The sequence below is a fragment of the Pan troglodytes genome, chromosome 13, assembly GCF_028858775.2.
Source record: "Pan troglodytes isolate AG18354 chromosome 13, NHGRI_mPanTro3-v2.0_pri, whole genome shotgun sequence".
NCBI lineage: Eukaryota > Metazoa > Chordata > Mammalia > Primates > Hominidae > Pan > Pan troglodytes.
Window position 1 is genome coordinate 34935066 of NC_072411.2, and position 25977 is coordinate 34961042.

Sequence of the window (25977 nt, forward strand, 5' to 3'; positions counted from 1 at the left end):
TTTTTCAGAAATGGTATCCAACTGGAGATGCAGCATGCCCCGACATGGTTCTTCTCATTCATTGGAAGGGATCACACTTATTGGACAGAAATAATTTATCATGCAGTAAACTGTGGCCCAAGAATATGAAACAACAACCAAAAGGAATATACAGATGCCTGGATAAGGAATTAGGGAGGGAGGGGGGCAGATACACACACACACACACACACACACACACACACACGCATACACACACACACACCGCCCACACACACACTTCCTTTTCAATGGCTACATGTTTACTACATTTCTTTGGAGGAGAAAATGCTGATGTTTTGTGGATACTGGTAGCACACACACATTTTGAGATCAGATTAAGGGAATCCTAACTAGTCCAGCCTTGGATCAGGAGCCTCTCCATCCCCCTTACCTCATCAAGACATCGCTCATATTGTTCCCTTTGATTTTCATTCTCCAAAGCCAACGCTGAATTCTCTGCCTGCAGTAAGATACAAAAATAACACAAATAAATCAATGAAATGTTGTGTTATGTGACAACTTATTCCATACAGTTACTAAATATATCTCCTCGTGATCCAAAACAATCTTTTAGAAGTACCTATGACAAGTTCACTCTAAGTACTATTATAAATATCGCAGGGATGACTTCTGTCTTACCAACTTGCTCACTAAAATACATGAGAACTTAAAGAAATGCAAAACTTGATATTCTGAACAGGTAGAAAATCAAATCATGGTTTGATGTGAGAGTGTTCCGTAAAAAGATTACAATGTTTATTTTATTCTATGAAAATGTAAATGGGAGAAATGCCTTAATCCACTTCATTAAGGCCCATCACAGACTCACAGACTTATATTTGTTTAGGCCACAGAAAAGAATCTCACATAAAGTCATGAAAGCATAATTCCAAATGCAAACTAAATATGTTACTTTCATTGTTAGTCATTGACTTATGTACATAAGATAATGAGAAATGTAAGACTTGAACTATACTTAAGCATCCCCTTCCCCACACTCTTGTAATATTACTGCTTTCTCGCTCCTTAGAGCCATGTGGGTATGTGGTTGAATATGGTTACTAGGTTGAGATGTAGAATAGTAAGGGGAAAGAAAAGTAATCACTGGAAGCTTATTAGGTTTTAGAAGGGCGTGAAATGCTGATATGAAGCTGCCCTCCACCTCAGGTGACCTGGTTCCACTGCAGGTTCCTGTCTGAATCTTCAACTGTGCCAGTGAACCCTTCCCAGGGCTATGACAATCACCACCCGCTCTAAGCCCCCAAGCAATCTTGGCTCTACCTGCCCCTTCTCTAAAATCCTCCTTGACATTTGGAAGTAGGGGTATAGTAATCTAAATCAGTATTTTCAAAATTATGGTATGATTTTTAGGTGGTACACAGATCAACATTTTAACTTCATAGTTTTTTCCCATCCGTTTTTCTAAACCTTTTATTTGGAAATAATTTCAAACTTATATCAATGGATGAATGGATTATGGTACGTATACACAATGAAATACTATTTGGCCATAAAAAAGAATGAAATAATATCATTTGCAGCAACATGGACAGATCTGGAAGTCATGTTAAGTGAAATAATCTATGCACACAAAGACAAATATTGCATGTTCTCACTCATATACAGGAGCTAAAAATGTGGATGTCATAACGGTAGAGAATAAAATGATAGATACTAGAGGCTGGGATTTGGGGTAGGTGCAAGAGGGGATGAAGAGACATTGGTCAATGGTTACAGATATAAGTTAGATAAAATATATAGTTAAATAAAAGGTGTAAGTTCTATTTTTTGACAGCAGAGTAGGGTGACTATAGCTAACAACAACGTATTGAATATTTCAAAGTAGCTAGAAGAGAGAACATGAAGTGTTACTAACACATAGAAATGATAGGCTGGGCTTGGTGGCTCACTTCTGTAATCCCAGCACTTTGGGAGGCAGAGGCAGGTGCATCACTAGAGGTTAGGAGTTTGAGACCAGCCTGGCCAACAGGGTGAAACCCCATCTCTACTAAAAATATAAAAATTAACCGGGCTTGGTGGTGCACCCCTGTAATCCCAGCTATTCGGGAGAATGAGGTGAGAGAATAACTTGAATCTGGGAGGTGCAGGATGCAGTGAGTGGAGATTATGCCACTGCACTCCAGCCTGGAAGATAGTGAGACTCCATCTCAGAAAAAAAAGAGAAAAAAGAAATGATAAATACTCAAGCTGATGGATGCCTCAAATACTCTGACACAATCATTATACATTCTATACCTGTAACAAAATGTCACATGACCCATAAATACAGAAAATATTATGTATCAAAAAACAAAAAGGATAGCATTAAGAACCTCACAAATCCTTTCCTAAGATTCACAAATTGTTAACGTTTTGCCACATCTGCCATATCAATTCCTTTCCATTTCTTTTCTGCACCTGGAAAGTACCTTGTAGACATGATGCGTTTTATTCCTAAATACTTCCATATGTGTTTCCTCATAACAAAGTCATTGTCTTGTACAATCACAGTATAGTTGTTAATTTCAGGAAATATAGGAAATATAAATACAGTACCACAATGTGATCTACAGTTCTTCCAGTTTCACCAATTGTCCCAATAATGTCATTGATAGCAATTTTTTTCCAGTATACAATCCTACCTGTGATCATGTACTGCATTCGACTGTCATTGCCATTCATCAGGTAACCTCTAATCCGGAATACCTTGCCTTTTATTTATTTATTTTTTTTGAGATGGAGTATTGCTCTTGTTGCCCAGGCTGGAGTGCAATGGCACGATCTTGGCTTACTGTGACCTCCACCTCTCGGGCTCAAGTGATTCTCCTGCCTCAGCCTCCCAAGTAGCTGGGATTACAGGTGACCACCACCACACCTGGCTAATTTTTGTATTTTTAGTAGAGATGGGGTTTCACCACGTTGGCCAGGCTGGTCTTGAACTCCTGATCTCAGGTGATCTGCCTGCCTCGGCCTCCCAAAGTGCTGGGATTACAGACATGAGCCATTGCACCCGGCCTGGAATAGTTTGTCTTTTTATGTTTTTTATTTTCTTCTTCCCTTCTTTTCCCCCTTACTTCCTCTTCTTCCTTACCTTTCTTTTTTTTTTTTTTTCCTTTCTGAGTAGAGGCCAGTTATGTTGTTGAACATCCCTTAATTTGGGCTTCTCTGGAGCTCCCTCATACATATTTGGTGGAAACAGTGCACAGGCAATGCTGGGCCCTTCTCAGTGCATCATAGCAGCCACGTGACATCCATGGGACCTGCTGCTGGACATGTTAACTTTCATCACTTGGTTAAGGTAGGGTCTGCCAAATCTCCCCACTGTAAAGTTACTGATTTTCCTCTTGCAATTAATAAGTAATTTGTGGGGAGATACTTTGAGGCTATGAAAATATCCTATTGCTCATCAAACTTTCACCTACCTATTTAAGCAACCATCAATGATTTTTAACCAAATCATTGATTACCTTGGTTGCATATGGTGACTTCTAACTCCATTTTTCTATCTACATTTATGAGTTGACATTCTTCCATAGGTAAGTGATTTTCCTATTTGTTAGTATGAAAACATCAATTCTGATAATTTTGATGTTCAAATCACTCCAGCTTTGGGCAGGTGAGCCCCTTTAAGCTGGTGTCTGTATCCTTTTGACATGTACCCATCATTTCTTAAATACTTTCTTTTTCAGCAAAAAGAGATGTTCTAGGACCATCTTGCTTTTTCCTTGCTTCAATCCCTGAAATCAGGCATTTCTCTAAGGAATTCTACTTCCTCTTACTCGGGGAATGATAATTGGGAACTAAGATCTGGGTGTTAGCCTGTAACAGTTGCTACCAAGGAGTCACTGCTTCTAGTCACTTTCAGTGGAAGGATTTTTCCACACTCCTACATGCACAGGCTCAACACCCCCACCCCACCCCAAGCCCTACAGGATTCTTTCGTATCTTCTCCTTTTCATATTAGTATCTTCCTTTTTGTATGGTTAGCACTCAGGCTCTCAGCATTATTTTAACTCCTTTGTTCAATCTTACCATGTGTACAAAATTGGTATGCTACCCAAACCAGTGCTAGGAAAAGTTCAGTTTTGTGTTTTTCTTTAGAACAAAAGTATAAAGTAAAAATACTGTGTTCCAAAGTTACTAAGTTGGTTTTTCCCCTCCTCCCCTTTTAGTGTGTTTATATTATTCATTTGAAATTCGGTTCAGTTCATTTGTTTCTGATAGTATTCAAATTTAATTTCCTCTCTTCTTAATTACATTTTGTTTTTTAGAATACATAAAACATTAACAAGAATCCAAAAGTTAAAACTATATTAAAGGGTATATATTGAGTGCAGTGTCCCTCCCTCTCCTGCCTCGTTCCTTTCTACCTCTCGAAGATTCTTTAATAGTGTCATTACCCCTTTTTTGTCTTCCTCTGTTACTTTTAAAATCATGTCCTTTGGCCGGGTGTGGTGATTACAGGCTCACACCTATAATCTCAGCACTTTGGAAGGACAAGGTGGGAGGATCCCTTGAGCCCAGGAGTTCGAGACCGGCCTGGGCGACATAGTGAGATCTCCATCTCTACTAAAAATAAAATAAAATAAAAATTAGCCAGGTGTGGTGGTGCATGCATAGAGTCCCAGCTACTAAGGAGGTTGAGTTGGGAGGATTGCTTGAGCCCCAGGAGGTCAAGGCTGCATGAGCTATGATTGTGCCACTGTACTCCAGCCTGGGCGACAAAACCAGACCCTGACTCAAATACACACACACACACACACACACACACACACACACACACACACGACACCCACCATGTCCTCTGACTCCCTCCTATTACATATCCAACAATCACCTTTCTTCCTTTCTCTCCTTTTTTCCTGCTATTTTATTAGTTGCATACTTCCTACTTTGCCAGCGTATATCATTTTCACACAGGCTTCTTCCACCTTTGCCCCCACCTTTGGTTTGGTCTCCTTAATGGATAATGGCTGGTTGGTCTTATGTTCTTTTGCTTCTGTAGCAAAAGAAATTGCTTTGAAATTCCCTCTTTTCCTTTTCCCCTTCACAACCACGTCTCCACACTGCACCTCCTCTTTCCCCTTTATCTCCTTCTTTCCCGGCAGGCTGCCTCTCTGAGACAGCCACCTGGGTCTGCTCACTTTCCAGCCTTGCCCAACAGCCCACTGGATCTGCCACGTGTCCACCTGTGTGCAGTGCTGGCCTTGGGCTTTCTCATTTCCTTGGTGCCCTCTGCTTTCCATCTCCCTGGGCACACACGCTGGCAGCAGGAGTTACATGGGTATCTGGTATTTATTTTTCTACTTACAGTAATTTGAAATTCAAGGGTTCTCTGTTATTGATAAAATGCAGAAGGCATGGGTTATATGTGGTTTTATTTGTGTTTCCTGGTGATATGAATGTCTTCTTTGGCAGGTGCTTGAAAAGTTTCAAATGTAGGCTAGTTTGTTACTTTAATCAACAGTGAAACTTAGGAGAAATGATTGAACCAGAATAGGGCACAAAAATGAGGAAAACTCCCGGGAAAAGTCTGTTTGAGAGTGACTCGCCATTTTGATCAAGGTCAGGTCATTTCAACTCAGTCACAGTTCACATTCCAGAACTCCTCAAACACTGTTTCTTCTTCAGGTTACAGTTTTGATCCTTGGCTTTGACCTTGTTGCTCTGGGGCTGAATCCGTTTTAACAAACCTGTGAACACCCCAGTCCCTCAGGTGGGATCCTGCCACATTCTTTCAGGTCTCATAATGGACAGACATCTGCCACACAGCACGATCCTTCTGTGCTCAGGCTGATCATCCGTTTGCCCTTTTTAAGCACAGTTATTGGTTATTCCCAGACTGTTTCTTCTCTTCATTCTTCACCAAACTAAACTGACTTTGCTGTTCCCTTCAGGGATTGCTTTTGGCCAGTCCCATGGAAGCTTTTCCGTCTCTGCAGCTGAGATGGAACCCCTCAGTTCCTCCTCCAGACCAAAAGGAAGAGCAGGCTCCGGTTCCAGTTCCATTCTGTTGCAGTCTTATTAGGCAATGCCATCTTGAGTTACTTTTAGCAAGTCACTTACCATTGCTGGGTTTATAATTTCTTAGTTAATAAACAAAGATATCCAACTTGCCAATCTAAAAGCGATTTCCAGTTCAGATATTTGGATACCATGAATCACGGAGGAAAATGCTAGAATTCCAATTCTACAAAGTCATGATTTCTTTGGAGAAATTTACCTTTTGTGGAGTCTGCTGATTTTAGTAAGCCAGCAGTACAAAGGATAATGGGAAGAGAGATAAAGGAGAGAACTGCAAATGCCACTTCACACTGTTTACTTTAAATGTCTTGGAAAAAACGTGTATGGAAATAAAGCTGAAAATGGGAATTTATATGGGATATCTACACCTCGCTCCTACCCACAATATCACGTTGCAAAAACACTGCAATCGATCCATTCAGATAATTACCGTCATTATACCGTTTACATTACTTGCCTCACGTTTACTGCTCTGACAATCTATTACTGCCAAGCAAATTAAATACCTAAAGGGTGCTGGTGAAAGCACAATAGTCACATTTATGGTTACTGTGTTCAGTTACAGAGACCAATTTAATTGATGTAATCCTACATATCCCATGGGACAAAAAAGATATTAACAATCATGCTGGTGAAGTTAAAATAATCTTGAACTGATGATTTTCTTTAATCCATTTGCATTTATTAGAGATTCAGGATTAACCTGCTACCAACTTAAGGCAACAGAGAAAAAAAAACAGGAAAAAAAACCCTCTTAACTAAATGTGATTTAAAGAAACAGTGAATATTTATATAGCAGGAATGGGAAAGGATAAGCAGAGAGGGAAAGGAAAGAGAAAATGCAAGTGTCACTATTAAGAATTACAGACATCACAATACAGGTCTTTTTCTACTTTAAATAAGTATGTTATTAAAGTCAATATGCCCAGAGGATGCAATTAGAGCATTCAAGTAAATGTAACAGTGAATCTTTGCATTCAGCTTTGTCTTCCACAACAATCAAAAACTTTTGCTAGACTTAGCCCGGGACTTAGAAGATTTCCTGCTCAGCGTGGTTTCCCCATGGCTCCAAATTATAGTGGTCTAAATATGTTCATGGTTTCATCTCTAAAAATCCTTAAATGTCCTTATAAAATCAAAGAGCATCACAGAGGAAATCCGTATTGGTTTGGTTTACTGTGGAAAAGGGGTTTGACTTGATACGTAAAAGGAACTGTGTTTCTTAGAGGTCCTGCTCAGTGAATAGATAGGCTGGCTGGAACTTACGAATGATTGAAAAATCTGATGCTTCTAAAGCCACTGTCCTACATTAATTCTGTAAGTATGTATTATGTTTAAAATCTTTGTATACTATAAATTTGTTTAATAGATCCTTTTCCACAGACCAAAGGTAGACTACTAGCTCTACACAAAAATCTGTCCTCTGCATAACATAACAGCTCTGCTGCAGGCTTTTCACCTCTTATACTTTGTCTCCACTCACTTCCATGACCTTATATATCTGATTCTCCACAGCACACACCATCTCAAGAGTCAGGCTCAGCTCTTAAAGCTCCCATGCTCCTTCCTGGGCTGTACCTTTGGTTTTGCTGCTCTAGCATGGAATAAGCTTTACTCTCCCATTGGCCTTTCTAAATCTCACTCAGTTTTGGTGGTCTGGCTCAGATCTGGACTTGAAATACTTAAATGGGGACACCTTTAAATTAAAAAAAAATTGGATGTATAAAAATGTAGCAAAATATTGCAAAGAATTCCCCCACACCATTCAAGAGACTCCCCAAAGGTTAACTATTTTACCACATTTGCTTATCATTCAATACTATCTATACCTGGAGACAACTTTTTAAAACACTTGAGAGTAAGATGAAGACACAATGCAATGTCCTTTTACCTCTTAATACTTCGGCATGTACTTCCTAAAAATACATTTTCTATATAACCACTGTGTAGTTATCACATTCAGGAAATTAACATTGATGCAATAGCCTAATCTACTCTACAGGCCTTGTTCAAATTTTTCCAGTTGTCTCTCAGGTGTCCCTGTCTAGTCCAGGATCCAATCCAGGTTCACAGAGCTGCATTTAGTTATCATTTCTCTTTAGCATCCTCTCATATGGAACAGTTCCTGAGGTGTTGTCTTTCATGATCTTGATACTTTTCAAAAGTATAGGCCAGTTATTTTGTAGAATGTCCTTCAATTTGAATTCGCCTGATGTTTCTTCATAGATTTTAATATTTATGGCGAGAATATCATGGCAATGATATTGTGTCCTTCTTAGTGCATTGTATCAGGAGGCACATGATACCAATTTATCCCATTACTACAGGTGGAGTATCTCTAATCTGAAAATCTGAAATGCTCCAAAATCCAAAACTTTTTGAGAGCCAACATGAATAAAGAAATGTGCAATAGAGTCTTTTAGATTTTGGATTTTCAGATTAGGAATGCTGAACTGGGTAAATACATAATGCAAATATTTCAAAATCTGAAAAAATCAGAAAGTTGAAACACTTCTGGTCCTAAGCATTTTGGATAAAGATACTCAATTTGTATGTTAAATTTGATCACCTGGTGAAGGTGGTATCTGTGACATTTCTCCACTATAAAATTATTTATTTCCTTTTATCAACAGTAAGTATCTTGCGGCAAGGTACTTCAAGATATGTAAATATCCAGAGTCTTTGAGATTGCAAATATGCAAATATCTAAACTTTGGTTCACTCCTCTTAGTATCTATTGGTAATTTTTTTTTGACTAAAACAATTATGACTGTGGTGGTTGCCAAATAGCGACTTTTATTTTTATTTTATCTATCATCTATCTATCCATCCACCCATAGCAACTTTTATTTTATCTATCTATCTATCTATCTATCTATCTATCTATCTATCTATCCATCCATCTTTCTATCCATCCATCCATCCATCCATCCATCCATCCATCCATCCATGTTGGTGCAAATGTAATTGTGGCTTTTGCCATTACTTTTAAGGGCAAAAACTGCAATTATGTTTGCACCAATATAATATCTATCTTGTTACCTCTTATACTTTGTCTCCACTCACTTCTATGACCTTATATATCTGCTTCTCCACAGCGCACACCATCTCAAGAGTCAGGCTCATCTCCTAAAGCTCCTGTGTTCCTTCCAGGGCTGTGCCTTTGGTTTTGCTGCTCTAGCATGGAATATGCTTTACACTCCCATTGGCCAAATAGTGACTATTGGCTCTGTCACCCAGGCTGGAGTGTAGTGGTGTGATCATAGCTCACTGCATACTCAAACTCCTGGGTTCAAGTGATCCTCCCGCCTCAGCCTCTTGAGTAGCTGAGACTGCAGGCATGTGCCAACATACTCCACTAATTTTAAAAAACATTTTTGTAGAGATAAGATATTGCTATGTTGTCCAGGCTGGTCTTGAGCTCCTGGTCTCAGGTGATCCTACCACCTCAGCCTCCCAAAGCATAAATAGTGATTTAAATTCTACTAGTCTTCCTGCATTTACTAGTTTGAACCTTATCACAAGTAGGGGCCACACATTTTAGCACTTTATTATAATGCCTTCAATTGAGACGAGTAGTTTCATGAGTATTATTAGTCTTCTCCAGTTAGACTCTAAGCCCTTTGAGACAAGGATCATGCTTTATACGCCTCTTTTCAAAGGAGTGAGATGTAAATTAGTGTATTTTAACTATAGCTATGGGTGGAAATGAAAATTCAGTTTGATATTTAGATTCACTTAGCATCAATGCGCTTGTTGGCACGGAATATGTACTTTTACCTATGTCATCTCAGTGGTGGTCTGCACACATGTGGATATATACTGATGTATCTTTTAAAAATATTATAGACAAATGAGAAATTAAACCAGTGATAACCAACTTTTCCCCTTTGCAAACATCAATATAAATTTGATTTATTATTAGGATGTCTATATTTTTTCTTCTTTCTTTTTTTTGAGACAGGGTCTCTTGCCACTCAGGCTGGAGTGCAATGGTATGATCTCAGCTCCCTGCAACCTCCACCTACTGGGTTCAAGCAATTTCTCCCACCTCAGCCTCCTGAGCAGCTGGGACTACAGGCATGTGCCACCATGCCCAGCTCATTTTTGTATTTTTTAGTAGAGATGGGACTTCACCATGTTGGTCAGCCTGGTCTTGAACTCCTGACCTCAAGTGATCCACCCACCTCAGCCTCCCGAAGTGCTGGGATTACAGGCGTGAGCCACTGCACCCTGCCCAGTGTGTATATTTTCAAAATGAAAGATGAATATACACCATCTGACACATTCTGACAACTGACAAAATATTTAAAGCTTGTACTTCGTTATATTGAATAGTAGAGGAGACTGAGGTTTTGCCCCTCACTTATAAATGTTAACTGCATTTATTACTAGTATTGTTGTAGTAGTAGATTAAAGATGGTTGCAAATGCTCTGTGACTTACCTTCTTGAATCTAGACTGGCCTTACTGACTTGATTGACCAATGGAAGGAGGCTGAAGTGCCATCTTTGGTCTTCCAAGACTACACCATGAGCTTTTAAGCTTCTACCTGGCCTCTTAGAACACTTCTTATATGAGCTACCATGTAGGCAGTCTGAATGTTTTGAGGTGGTATAAAGCCCCAGCTATGCAGACAGGCCTTGGAGGATGAGATGCCTTGCAGAGAGAGATAGGCCAGGGGACACTGAGAGGCCTGCCATGGGAGTGAAGGAGCCATCTTGGAAATGGATCCTTTCACCTCCCAACATCACATAGATTGGAGATGAACTATCCAGCTGTGTCCTCCCCAAATTTCTGACCCATAAAATTGTGAGAAAAATTAAATTGTTATTTTAAGCCTCAAAGTGTTGAGATAGTTGGTTACATAGCAATAAATAAGTGGAACAGTCATATTCAGGAAACGAGGTGGAACATCAATTCTTTTATGTGTGCATTCAATTACTGGTCCTTTGCTGTACCTACAGGAGCTATGCTGGGGGTAAATAAAGATGGATAAAATATACAGGGGCCACCATAAAGAAAACAATAGTCTAATAGAAGAAACAAGTTAATTTCTCACATTGAAAACTACAATGCAATAGGATCAGAACAAAAAAAAATCAACAAACTTCAGATGAGGTAGGAAAGAGGTGACCGACCCTTGAATCAGTCTACTCAACAGGCAATCAAAACAATGACAAAGGTGCACATTGGACTAAATAAAAATAACACAGTTTTGAACAAAATGCCAAGAAAATGACACCTGACTTGTATTCAAAAAGCACATTATTCAACCAGGCTAGAATCCTGGATGTAAATATTGTCAAATTATTATGAAAGCAAATAATGTCAGACACTATCTAATACCCACTGCAGAGAAAACCTTGGGTTCAACAATGGCAAAAAAATAAATAAATAAATAAATAACAAACTGATCATATGCAAATGAAACAGGTAGAAATGAACAGGGTTGAGTGGTGTGGAGGAAAGAAGGTGGAAAGAAGATGTCCTCTGAAGACAAAAAGAGAGAGAAAGAGAAGAAAATGACCAATTCGCAGTAGTTAAAAAAGGCTGCCTCCCTGTGGCTTTCCCACGGCAAAAGCTGGTCTTTTCCAGAGTGACATCTTTCAAGCTTGCTGAAACTCCTTCAATTCAGGAAAGGCAGACAGGTCAGAATAAGATCAGAAAAGGTATTTCTCTAAAATACCAATTCAACTCATGGTTTGGCCCCATAGGTAAGAAAAGGTGCTTCTGTACTTTATTTTCTCTTTGGAATTTTTTCCAGCCAAAAATGTGCTGCTTTATGATGGCCAGCCTGTGTCAGAGTCCTGTGCCACTCTACTTAAATAACACACTTCACAACTCTAGGCCATCCCAACAATTTCATTTGGGGAGGCCAAAGGGCTGTACCTGCAGGAGCTATGCTAGGGGGTATACAAAGATGGATAAAATAGAGAGAGGCCACCATAAAGAAAAAAATAGTCTAATAGAGGAAACAAGTTAGTTTCTCACAGTGAAAACTACAGGCTTCCAAGCAAAATACACAGGTCCCCAAAATGTTCCTAATTCCCCTGCAGTCTGTTCTGTTTTGAAAGCTGTTTAAAAACATCCTGAGGAAAAAGTCCCAGGGGAGTGGCTAAGCGTGCCAGCCAGGTGAGTGCATTTTCATCTGCTAGAGTGATATAAAGTCTGAATACAAGGAACACCAAGAACTGGAGCTGGAATATTGAATCCCCTTCCCTCTATGATTATAATTCAAACTTACGGGGTTTAACTCATCTTATCACACCTGGCTGCCATAGTGGCCATATGTGTAGCGTAGTTGGCTAAAGGGTGTTCCCCACTGATTGTATTTGAGAGCTTGTACAGTATCCAGACCCAGACAATGTCTAGGGCTGCTGGGCATCTTGGAGGCAAATGTTATCATCCTAGAAAATGTCAATAAAGACATTAAGCTCTGACCACCTACAGAGAAACAAATACGTGTACCCATACATGTGTGAAGGCATCCTCACAATGTCCTTATTCTTGGACTCAACCCATTAGGTTTAGGACCAGCGCGAGACACTAAGGATATAAACTACATTAAAATGAAGTCTTTGTTTAAAAAAGTTGAGGAGCTACGCCGTGAGAACATGTGATGTAGGACCTGTCCACAGGTTCATTTTTGAAGAGTTGAATAGAAAACACTTCATAATGAAACCTCTGTGTACTTCTAGAATTTAAACGTTTGGATGGGGCTTCAGGCCAGTGGTTGGAAACTTGAGTGTGCATTGGAATCACTTGGGGGGTTATGGGATCACAGACTGTGGGGGAGCCACCCTCACGTTTGGATTCAGGGCACCTACAGTAGGGTCCAATAATTGACATCTCTAACAAGTTCTCAGGTGCTGCTGCTGGCCTGGGAACAGCACTTTGAGAGCTAGTGCTCAAGATGGATCAACTTCAGGGTGAAGGTGGGTGTCACCTCCTTCTTCCCCCATGCTGCCATTGCCTTGGAAGCGTTCAGAAGTCTCTTACTGCTTCTCTGGAACTGGGGGGTGGTAACCACACAATTTTATACTTTTCCTTCTCTTGTTTTGTTTATGAGTCTGCCTCTCTCTCCTACATCAGTGACTCTCATTGGGAGAAAACAGCCTAAGGGCATAGATCAGTGTGTCTCTGTGTGTGCATATGCATATGGGTGAGTAGAACAGAAAAAAACTGTGTGTGATTTGGAAAACCATTATTTGATGCTGCATTACATCTGGAAAATAATAAACGGTAATGCTTTCATGATACAAGAAGTCAGCTCGATAATTTCCTTGCCTAGGGGGATATACAGAAAAGAAATCCATGCCTGGAGTGCGAAGGCAAGAGGAGTGGTAAAGCAGATCTATCTTCCTAGGAGGAGAGTAAGATAATCTGATGGGAAGTGACGGCGTGCTTTTTAAATTTCCTTTTATTTGAAATGGATGTAAAAATAAATGTCTGTCACTGTTTTGGGTTGAATGAGATGATGAAGGCAGAATGTAACAAACATGGAGCCTGGCCCTCTGTATGGTTTGGTGAATGGTAGTTTCCTTCAGTCTTTTGTAAAACAGCTCCCATTTGTAACCTCGGCCACTCACAGGCTTTAATGCAGAGGGTGGTGGTGTCAGCCAGGGCAGAAATTGTCCCTGCTGAGGGAGAGATTTTGGCCAACAGAAATGTACCATGGGTCCTCTGGATTGGACAGTTTAAACAGGCTCACATACAGATTAGCGTCAGGCCCTGATTCTTTTAACCCACAGTCTTCCTCTCTCACCCTTTCTTCTTCTCTTTCTCACCTTCTTACTTCTGCTTCCAGATGCCCATTTATCAACTCATTATTACATTTATCAACTCAATATTACATATTTGAGCTCAAGATACAATACGTATTTTCCAATTATGAGAGAAGCTGAAAATTTAGGGACTCCAAAATTTCTTTGTAAAAACAACCTTTAAACCTTAAAACATATTCCATCCCCCACCACCAGATGTGCTTTCAGAGATACAAATCTATGACTTTCAAGCTAGGGTGGACTAGAGTGGATTTTTTGGTTTTAGAAGCCTCACAGAGAAATTTCATAGAGCTAAAAAATGTAAAACAATCTGATCACTCTGTTGAGTAGAGAATATTTGTGGCATTAACCGCCAGGTATTTTAGAAGTTAAACTATGCAAAACTCATTGACTGATTTGCAGAAAAGAATATCAATTAATATATTGACTTTATTACCTCATTTAATTGAAGGCCCCCAAACTCTGAGGTAGATAGGATCAGCTCCATTTTACAGATGAAGAAAATAAGAGACTATCAATATAAATCCTTTGTGTTGCAGAGATAGTTTATTTATATACACAGTCCTTATTCCTTACTAAGGACTTAATACAGTACTTTGAAGAAAAAAATATAAATGACAATAGCCTGATAAATGCCTAAATACCAGTGTGTTTGAACCCTCTCTACCAAGAAGCAGGTAATTCAGGTCAGGAAAAAGACTGAGAATTTCTCCAGAAATAGGAATTCTTGACCTCTGATCTATAAAAAAGCTGAAAAAAAAAAAAAAACCAGAAAGGAAAAAAGCACAGACATAGTCATTCTAGGAATCATTTCATCCAAAAGAGGAAGCCACTTATAAAGCAAGTTTAAACAACAACAATACCATTACACACCAACCCAACTGGTGCAAATGAAAACATCTTACATGGCAAGCGTTGGTAAGAATGTGGAAGAACAGGCACACTCATGTGCCACTGGTGGGTGTGTAAATTACTACACCCATTTTAGGATACTTTGGTTCAACTTGCTGATAGAGAAGATGCTCATAGCTTCTGACCCAGCAACGCCATTGCTAGGTATAACCCCTGTAGGTACCCGCAAACACATATACCAGGATGGGTGTACACATGAGTTCACAGCAGTCTTGTTTTCCAGCCCTCAGACAGAAATCATCTAAACTAAGATTGACAGTACAATGAATAATTTTTATTAATCAATTTATGTAATGGGATACTATATAGAAACAAAAGCCAGTGAATGAGAACTACATATTGAATCTGGCAATGATAACATTGAATGAAAGAGGCACAACATATATTTAAACATGCACACAAAATCTTCCAACATGATTCTACATACAAAGTTCAAAAACTGGAAAAATTAAATTATATTGTTAAGGATACATACATAGGAGCTAAACCATATTCTTTCAAAAAGCAAGCAAATTATTATTACAGCAGTCAGATTCATCATTACCACTAGTGGGGAGAAAGGAAACTGTGATAAGACAGGAGCCCATGGGGTGCCCTAGGCTACTAGCAATGTTTCATTTGTGGACCTGGTGGCAGGTACTCAATGTTTTGCTTCATTATTTTTTAATTATAAATATACATTTTTGGGCATACAAATGTGCACTCTTCTGTAAACATATTTCACACACACACACACACACACACACAAATGTACACACTCTAATAAGTAACAGAGCCCTAGGAGAGGGCCTGAAGGAAAATTGTGGAAGGGCCCTGGTGTACCTGGGCATCCCGCTGCCACTGTAATGGGCCCAGCAGGTGGACAGCCCATGAGATGAGAGAGGGAAGACACTGAGGCGGATGGAGCCAGTTGCTGAGGCAAAGGGACGGGACCAAATGTATATTTTAAGGAAGGAATCCTGGCACCAGCAACAAAGAGCGATGGAAGGGGAAGATGGGGAGATCCAAAGCATGCTATTGTAGCATTCCTTTCAAGGATGACCTACCCCTGAAATAAAACAGCGGCACTGAGGCGAGGAAGACCTACATTTGAGAAAGAATTCAGTACAGATTCATCAGCTCCTAACCAGTACCTAGATGAGAAGGAGAGCCAAAGACGACACTGAGTTTTATATTCTGGGTCTCCGCCAGGGCGATAAGGTCTTTAATAGAAATGGGTAACAAAGTGAGATAAAGTGCTGTGGGAGATTTTTAGGAAAAAACCTATTGCCTTGCCATGTAATGACTTTTTTTCTTTTCCTACAGGGAAGAAAAAATTGCAGTGAATGTATGACTCTAGTTCTTAAAGTATGCCAGCAGTCACAGTGACCTCTCTCCCCTTTCTTTCCATTGTTTGCATGTTTGTATGAAATTATTTTGTTCAGGGATGCTGACTGCTCACTCTAACTCCCCTTGTTCTCTCAAGGATGAATATTGTCCCTTTGCTTCAGAAACCACAGGATTAAACTTTAAGGAGATTATATATTAATCATTTAATTTGATTATCAGGCATGAGCTCTGGCCTTCCCACTCAGGACCCCTGGCCTTGCAGCTAGTGGTGCAGATGGACAGTAGCAGGGTGACAGAGGGCCGCCCTCCGCCCTGCTCCCCAATTTCTTCTGCCTCCAGCATGAGTGGGTGAGCAGCAATGGCTCAGGAGCACCAGGAGGCTCGCAGCCTCCTGCCGTTCTGCGAGGACAGGAGGACAGAGTGCAGTAGGGGTAAAGCAGTGTCTAAGTGGAATTTAGCTTGGGCATTGCCAGCATCTGAGAGGGAACATAAGGACTTGGGAAACCCTTTGACTTGTTTTTGTCATCTGGAGTGTCCTTACTTTGCCTAAAAAATTGAAATAAGGGCCGGGCGCAGCGGCTCACATCTGTAATCCCAGCACTTTGGGAGGCCAAGGCGGGTGGATCACAAGGTCAGGAGATGGAGACCTTCCTGGCTAACACGGTGAAACCCCGTCTCTACTAAAAATACAAAAAATTAGCCAGGCATGGTGGCGGGTGCCTGTAGTCCCAGCTACTCTGGAGGCTGAGGCAGGAGAATAGCGTGAACCCGGGAGGCGGAGCTTGCGGTGAGCCGAGATCGCGCCACTGCACTCCAGCCTGGAGACTGGAGTCTTTGAGACTTTGTCTGAGACTCTGTCTCAAAAAAAAAAAAAATCAAAATAAGATCTGGCCATGAGAAAGAAGTTACCCTTGATTTGTAGCAGTTCTCAAAATCATCATTCTTTGCAGAAACAATTATTAGTTCAGTTTTGTATATATGCAGCATGAGAGCAACATCTGGAAGACATCTAGCCAGAAGCTGGAAATGTAGGTCTAGTTTAAGAAGCCAGGGCTGGAGTCATTGCTGTGGCTGTGACAGAGAAGAACATGGAAGCTACAGAAAATGATGATGATGATGACAATGACAGTCAACAGGTGCTGATGATTACTATGTGCTACACTCTGTGCTTAGCCCTCAACAAACTTTATCACAAGTAATTCTTCTAGCAACACTACAAAAGAGACATCTGTTGCTAGCCCCATTTTACAGATGTGCAGTCTGAGGCTCAGAGTGGTTGAGTGGCTTTCTTCAGGCCACACAGAGCTAACTGAATGAGAAGGACTCAAAAAAAAAAAAAAAAAAAAAAAAAAAAAAACACAGTAGGCCAGGCGCAGTGGCTCATGCCTGTAATCCCAGCACTTCGTGAGGCCGAGGTGGGCAGATCACCTGAGGTCAGGAGTTTGAGACCAGCCTGGCCAACATGGCAAAACTCCGTCTCTACTAAAAGTACAAAAATTAGCCGGGCGTGGTGGGAAGCACCTGTAACCCCAGCTACTCAGGAGGCTGAGGCAGGAGTATCGCTTGAACCCAGGAGGTGGAGGTTGCAGTGAGCCGAGATCACGCCACTGCCCTCCAGCCTGGGTGACAAGAGTGAGACTCTGTCTCAAAAACAAGCAAACAAACAAAAACAAAAAAACAAAAACAAAACACAGTAAACTTCTCAGCGTTCTGAACTTTCAATTGTTTTGTCATAATGAAATTACGTGAAAATGAATCCCATTCTAGAAACCACATTTCCTGTTTGCAAGTTCAAGAACTAAAAGTGGGTGGATGATGTTTGGTTTCTCTGTAGAGAACTGGCAAGCAGCAACGTTTGCTTTGAAAATCGTGGAAAACGAAGAGCACTAACACATTCATACACCACCCTTGTTCCTCTCCTTCTAGCTTTTAAAATTTCCTCCGTTTCTTTGTGTAAGTGAGTGGGTAGGAGTTGGTAGATATTTCTAAGCAGTTAGGACCCTGAGGTGATAAGGGTTGAGGGGAACTGAAATGTAATTTCTTATTGAGGGCTGGATAAAGGAAGAATAAACACCTCAGTTTACAGCTCAGCTCAGGTGCAATAATAGACATGTAGACTGAGAAGCTGGCAGCCACCAATTTTATTAAAAGATTTTTCTGTTTGAATTACATATGATTTTACCAAGATAATATTGAATCATTGTGCATACTGTGTACTTCTGCAGTGATGCTACCAAGGAGGTATTTTATACCTAGATGATGTCTCATAGAGAATCTTTTAAGTATAAAAAGAATGTGTTATCCAGAGACCTGGCTTTTTAGTTGTAGTCTGGCATTTTAGAAACATTGTCCAGCAGCATGATGTGGCAGAGAGAATGGCTAGGAACACACGGTTTCAAGCTCTTGCATTTAATTACTATGTGACATTGATCGAGACACTGAACTCCTCTTAGCTTTATTTTTTCCCCTTCATAATCTTACTAGACCACATCATCTCCAAAGTCTTTTGCAGCCATAAAATCTCAGACAGTATGAATTTATATAGTAATTATCCAGAGATAAATAATCATGGAATCATAGTTTGAGGTGACAGAGGATGAAATTTTAACTGTCTTCATAGTAGAATAATCCATTTTATAAAATTGTGAAATATATGGTGCTCACTTCTTCCTTTCCTTGATTCCATGAGAGGGTCAGCAAACCTCCACTAAAACCCTCAGAGCATGGCTGGCCTTATTCTCTAAACCAGACTTTGATGTAATCTGTTGAGCAGAGAGAAGCATAACAAAGCCAGAATGAAGTCTCATTAAGACAAACATGGATGAAATGTCAGGCTGGGAACAGCAAAGCTTATTTCTATGTCTCAACAGATGGCTGGGAAAACAGTGTCTTGTTGATCTTGTTAGAACAAATTATATACAAAGAAGCTCTTTATATAATGCTAGAGTGTGTATGCAGTACTTGAGTGTATTTAACATACCTACATATACATACGAATCAGAGTTTCTCAACCACAGCACTATTGGCATTTTAGGTCAGATAGTTCTTTATTTTGTGGGGTTGTACTGTAAACTGTAGAATGTCTGGCAGCATCCCTGGCCTCTACCCACTATCTACAGACATACCTTGGAGAGAGACATCATGAGTTTGATCATGGATTCCAGATCACCGCAATAAAGCAAATGTCAGAATCAAGCAAGTCACACGAATTTTTTAGTTTCCCAGTGCATGTAAAAGTTATGTTTATATTACACTACTACACTATAGTATATTAAGTATGCAACAGCCTTATGTCCAGAAAATAATGTACACACCATAATTCAAAAATAGTGCGTTGCTAAAAAATGCTAACGATTATCTGAGCCTTCAGCATGCTGGAATCTTTTTGCTAGTGGAGGGTTTTGTCTCCATGTTGATGGCTGCTGACTGACTAGGGTGGTAGCTACTTACGGCTGGGGTGGCTATGGTAATTCCTTAAAACAAGACAACAATAAAGTTTGCAGCATCAATTGACTCTTCCTTTCACAGAACATTTTTCTATAGCAAGCAATGCTGTTTGATAGCATTTTACCTACAGTGGAACTTCTTCCAGAATTGGAGTCAGTCTTCTCAAACCCTGCCAATGCTTTATCAACTAAGTTTATGTAATATGCTGAAATCTTCGTTGTCATTTCAACAGTGTTCACAGACTCTTCACCAGGAGCAGATTTCATCTCAAGAAATGACTTTCTTTGCTCATCCATAAGAAGCAACTCATCTGTTCAAGTTTTACCAGGTTGGAGCAGTTCAGTCACATCCTCAAGCTCTGCTTCTAATTCTAACTCTCTTGCCATTTCTGCCACATCTGTAATTACTTCCTCCACTAAAGGCTTGACCCCTTAAAAGTTATCCATTGGGGTTGGAATCAAATTCTTCCAAACTCCCGTTAATGTTTATATTTTGACCTTTTCCCATGAATCACAAATGTTCTTAATGGCATCTAGAATTGTGATCCTTTCCACAAGGGTTTCAATTTATTTTCCCCAGATCCATCAGAGGAATCACTCTCTCTGCCAGAAATAGCCTTATAAAATGTCACTACTTCTTAAATATAAGACTTGAAAATCAAAATTCCTTGTTGATCCATGAGCTGCAGAATGAATGTTGTGTTAGCAGGCATGAAAACAACATTAATCTTTTTGCACATCTACCCCAGATACTTCAGAGCTCTTGGATTGCAAGGTACATAGTTTATGAGTAGTAATATTTGGAAAGGGATATTTTTTTCTGAGGAGTAGACTCTCAAAAGTAGACTTATTAATAAAATATTCTGTGAACCATGCTGTAAACACATATGTTGTCACCCAGACTTGGTTGTACCATTTACAGAGGACAGGCAGAGTATGTTTAGCATAATTGTTAAGGGCCATAGGATTTTTCAAATGGTATATGAGCATTGGCTTCAACTTAAAGTCACCAGCTGCATTAGTGCCTAACAAGAGAGTCAGCCTATCCTTTAAAGCTTTGATGGCGGGCATTGACTTCTCCTCTCTAGCTATGAAAATCCTAGATGGCCTCTTCTTCCAATATAAGATTGACCCCTACATCAAAAATCTGTTGTTTAGTGTAGTAGCTTTCATCCATTATTTGAACTAGATCTTCTAAATAACTTGTTGCAGCTTTACATCTTTACATGAAGCAGTGGTTGTTTCACCTTGCACTTTCATGTTATGGTGACACCTTCTTTCCCTAAACCTCATTAACTACCCTCTACTAGCTTCAGACTTTTCTACTGCAACTTCCTAACCTCTCTCAGCCTTCATAGAATTGAAGAGTTAGTACCTTGCTCTGGATTAGGTTTTGGCTTAGGGGAATGTCGTGGCTGGTTTAGTCTTCTATCCAGGCCACTGAAACTTTCTCCATAATAGCCATAGGCTGTTTTGCTTTCTTATCATTCATGCATTCACTGGAGTACCACTGTTAAATTCCTTCAACAACTATTCCTTTGTACTCACAACTTGGCTGTTTGGGGCATGAGGCCCGGCTTTCAGCCTGTCTTGGCTTTTGACATGTCTTCCTCACTAAGCTTAATCATTTCTAGCTTTTGATTTAAAGTGAAAGACATGGGCCGAGCACAGTGGCTCATGCCTATAATCTCAGCACTTTGGAAGGCCGAAGCGGGCAGATCACTGGAGGTCATGAATTCGAGACCAGCCTGACCAACATGGTAAAACACCATCTCTACTAAAAATACAAAAAATTAGGCATTGTGGTGTCACACACCTGTAATCCCAGCTACTCGGGAGGCTGAGGCATGAGAATCGCTTGAACCCAGGAGATGGAGGCTGCAGTGAGCTGGGATTGAGCCACTGCATTCCAGCCTGGGTGAAAAAGTGAGACTCCATCTCAAACAAACAAACAAACAAAAACAAACAAACAATGAAAAAAAAATTAAGTGAGAGACATGTTCCTCTTCCCTTTACTTGAATACTTACAAGCAGTGTAGGGTGAATAATTGGCCCAATTTCATTACTGTTGTGTCTCAGGAAATACGTGGCCCAAGGAGAGCAAAGGAGACAGCAGAAAGGCCAGTTGCTGGTGCACTCAGAACACATGCAACAGGTACCATGTGCACCTTATATAGGTGTGCTTCATGGTGCCCCAAAACAATTAAGTATGTCACATCAAAGAACACTGATCACAGATTACCATAACAGCTGTAATAATAATGAAAATGTTTAAAATCTTGTGAGATTATAAAAATGTGAAAAGGAGACACAAAGTGAGCACATGCTATTGGAAAAATGGTACCAACAGACTTGCTCTATGCAGGGTTGCCACAAACCCTCAACCTGTGAAAAAAATGCAATATTCACAAAGCACAGTAAAATGAGGTTATGCCTGTACTAGTAGCATCCCCTTCACCTAGTTTTGATACTAAAGATGTCTCTAGACATGGCTAAATGTCCTGTGTGAGAGATACACATACAACCACACACACACAAACACACACATACACATATGAATTATTGTACATATTCATATACACACACATACATCAATGACATCAGATCTATACTGGCATGGCACTTTCAACTTCATGAATAAATTTTCTACATTTTTAGAATTAGAAGGGTTTGAGGTATCAAGTCCAACCACATAATTTTATAGAGTATGAAAACTGTTATGAAAACTACAGTTATTAACAGACTGTAGCCCAGAAATGTAAATAATGACTCTTACCCAGTGACTGTAATTTATCTTTTGTTATTAGACACAAGAACACCAGATCGAGACCAGCCTGGCCAACATGTGAAACCTCCTCTCTACTAAAAATACAAAAATTAGCCAGGCATGGTGGCAGGCACCTGTAATCCCAGCTACTTGGGAGGCTGAGTCAGGAGAATCGCATGAACCCAGGAGGTGGAGGCTGCAGCGAGCTGAGATCACGTCACTGCACTCCAGACCGGGTGACAGAGCAAGACTCTGTCTCAAAAAAAAAAAAAAAAAAAAAAAAAAAGAACACCAGAACTGGAAGAGATCTCAACTTCACTCAACCCAGAGTCTATTTTACAAACAAGAAAGTTACATCTCTACTTTTTGCTTTTCTGCCCTTCTACCCATTACATTGATTGTTTCGATCACTTGTTCTGACAGATTTGTGAATCAATATTATTCTTCAAAGTGGTAGAATCTGTGCCCAATTATTGGGAGAGACAAACTTTGCAGAGCATATTCCCTTTGTTCAGGTAAGTGGCGACAGGTTGAGTCAGCTCCAGGCTCAGAACTCACATCTGCTGAGTTCCACTTAGGTTTTGTGGTAGCAAGAACACAATTATCTAGTCAATTGCTCTGGAGGGAACATCATCTTGAAAACATGACCAAATTCACACCACTGTAATTAATCAGACAACTGCTCTAGTGTGATCGTGGTTACCACTCCATAGAATTGGAATTGTCTTTTTAAACCCGAGGAGACACTGCTCACTTTAAGGTTGAACTTTATAGAAGCTGGTCCCACATTTGGATGCTAATTAGCAAAATAATACCCACAATGCAACCTGATTAAACGTTTCACACATGGGTGGAAATGCATTAAGTAAACAATGCTGTAAATAAAATAAGATTGTGTCAACAGAATATATTTGTGTCAGTATGAAAAAATACTTAAAATCCCTTAAAAATAGCTCTTCATATTTTAATGTCCTAGAATTGCTATCTTTTAAAGATGAAGATTTTGGGGGATTATCAAGATAGGACTATAGAAAGAATTTATTTAAAAGAGCAAAAGGCGGTGTTGCACTGTGCATTAATTGCATGTAAAGATACACCAGGAACTTAGAAGGGTCTGGTTCCAATTTGCAAATGCTAGTACAGTACATGTTTTCATTCCTAATCATATTACATCATCTTTGTGTGTTTGAGGGCACAGATAAGACTTATTCAAACTTCTAGTTGACATGCATTTTGCTTTTGAAAACCAAAGGTTCTCATTTTCTATTAGCTTTTGTGCTACTAGTTTCACAGCATTTGAAGATTCCTGAATTTCTGTGCATATTGGTTTTTCCACTTATCAATATTCATATACAGAAGCAACTATTACTGTGAATCACCATGATAATAAACCCGATTTTACAGCACCAAAGTAAAGAGAAATCTGTATTTAATCTCCATTTGTCTGTACTGGAATGAAGTATTCTTAAATCTGAGAAAGTCAATTATTATTCAAAGAACAATCACAGCATAGTTAAAAAATGAGAAATCCAGGACAGCAGAAGGTGTAAAGAAGGCATTTATCAGACACCAAGGGAAAAGGGAAAGACGGTTGATAGCTGAGGTGTCCAGTTAAAACTCAACTAGCAACACAAATCTCTGGTAGGTATCACTGATAAAGGTCAAGGGGAACAGAGTTATGACAGTGAACTTTAAAAATACTGACAGGAAACAAGAGTACTGGTTTCCACGTGTGTTGCCTTGCTATTCACATAAAACCATTAGTCCTTTCACAGAAGGGTTTATTGATTTACACAGATACTCGTTTGTCACATCCTGTAGAGTACATTAAAAGCTGCCCAGGTATTTCAAATGTACTTAGCAAATTTGCCTTCTCACTTGTGTGCAGTCTGGAATCTTGGCTGTAAGATAGTTTTCAGCATAAAAGGCTTGATTGAAGAGAAAGTCAGCAACTTAACAAAAGAATCGCCGTGAGGCCTCTTTGTGATGTCTTACCAAGAAGCTGCTCTCATGGCTGGTGGACATTGATGGGAATTCATCATGTGAAGGGGACTTAACACATTAGATGCACAGGGATTCACAAAGGATGAACAACACAGTTTTCCTCTTGCTCATCCCCATAATATTACTGACTTCCTATGTAGTTTGTCACTTCCACCAGATGTGACTGCCACATGCCCAGTCCTGTGTCATGTAGGAGGCAGTGCAGAGTAACTGATAGGAGAGGTGGCTTTGGCATCCACTTATGTAGGTGTGAATTCTGATTCCACAGCTTATCGACACCCTCACCCTGGGTCACTTGCCTCTTTACCATTCAGTTTCCCAATCTATAAAATGAGAGTAGAAACAGTACCTGGATCACAGGTTGTTGTGAGGGTCACATGGGATAATGCATGGAGAGCACTGAAGAGGATGCCTAGTCTAAAGTGATGCCACCTTGTAGAGCTGCAGCTCCCGCCCCCCTTGCCACATGGGCTACTCATAAATTAACTAACATTAATTTAAACCAAAAATGCAGTTCCTCAGTCCCACCAGACACATTTCAAATGATCAATAGCCTTGTTTGGCTAAATGGCTACTATTTTGGTTAAATGGCTACCATGCTGGACAGCACAGATAGAGAACATTTCCAACACTGCAGAAAGTTCTATTGGATAGCACTATTCTAGAGGGTGACTTACATAGTTTTAACTTTATTAACTAGTTTTTAATAAGCATTATCATTTAATCTGAGGCACAGGCCCGTGTCTGATAGTCACTGAAAATTATTTAATGTGTTGATGTGACAAATGTATGTTGACAGACCTCAACTCATATTTGTATCACTTCCTTTCCTTCTAAATCATGCTTTCATGTTTATCTCAATTTATCCTCACAATATTCTTGTCAGGTAAATACATCAGACATCTATTATTTTCATGTCACAGGGGAAGCAGAATGTGTGGTATATGTACATTCAGATGAGCAAATAATGTCTATCTTTTGGAGGGTTTTGAGAGTAAGAAACAGATTAGGCAAGGTAGACTACTTGGGAGGAAGTTCTTATTTTTTCTGGTTCAAAACTAGTAAGAGTTTATTAGGAGAAACTTGAAAAATACACAAACTATGATGAAAGCAAACATTGTTCAAACTTATGCAACCCACACGTAATTACCATTAATGTTATAATGTAGCTTTTCAGGGGTATAAAATATACATTGTATATTACAATTTATGTATTGGGTGATAATTCTTTTTCTTGTGACATAGAGTAAATATTTCCCCACACCATTAAAAATATTTGATAATGGCCCGGCGCGGTAGCTCACGCCTGTAATCCCAGCACTTTGGGAGGCTGAGGCAGGCGGATCCTGAGGTCAGGAGATCGAGACCATCTTGGCTAACGCAGTGAAACCCCATCTCTACTAAAAATACAAAAAATTAGCCAGGCATGGTGGCGGGTGCTTGTAGTCCCAGCTACTTGGGAGGCTGAGGCAAGAGAATGGCATGAACATGGGAGGCGGAGCTTGCAGTGAGCTGAGATGGCGCCACTGCACTCCAGCCTGGGCAACAGAGTGAGACTGTCTCAAAAATAAATAAATAAAAATTAAATAAATAATAAATAAAAATAATTAAATAAATAAAAATAAATAAATAAAAATTAAATAAAATTAAAAAATATATTCGATAACATAATGCATGCACAAGATTGT

The 25977-nt window shown here is 39.8% G+C and overlaps 1 protein-coding gene across 6 annotated transcripts in view; it reads right to left on the reverse strand.

Annotated features, from left to right (window-relative positions):
• Positions 1 to 25977, reverse strand: part of NCKAP5 (NCK associated protein 5) — a 996333-nt gene that overhangs the window by 206523 nt on the left and 763833 nt on the right. For all 6 annotated transcript variants that reach the window (XR_010149730.1, XM_016949712.3, XM_016949711.3 and 3 more), the window contains exon 8: positions 413 to 481. Coding sequence is in view for 5 of the 6 variants with exons in the window: in XM_016949712.3 (XP_016805201.2) it covers positions 413 to 481 (69 nt within the window). In the remaining variant the exon portion in view is untranslated. The remainder of the gene's footprint in view (positions 1 to 412; positions 482 to 25977) is intronic.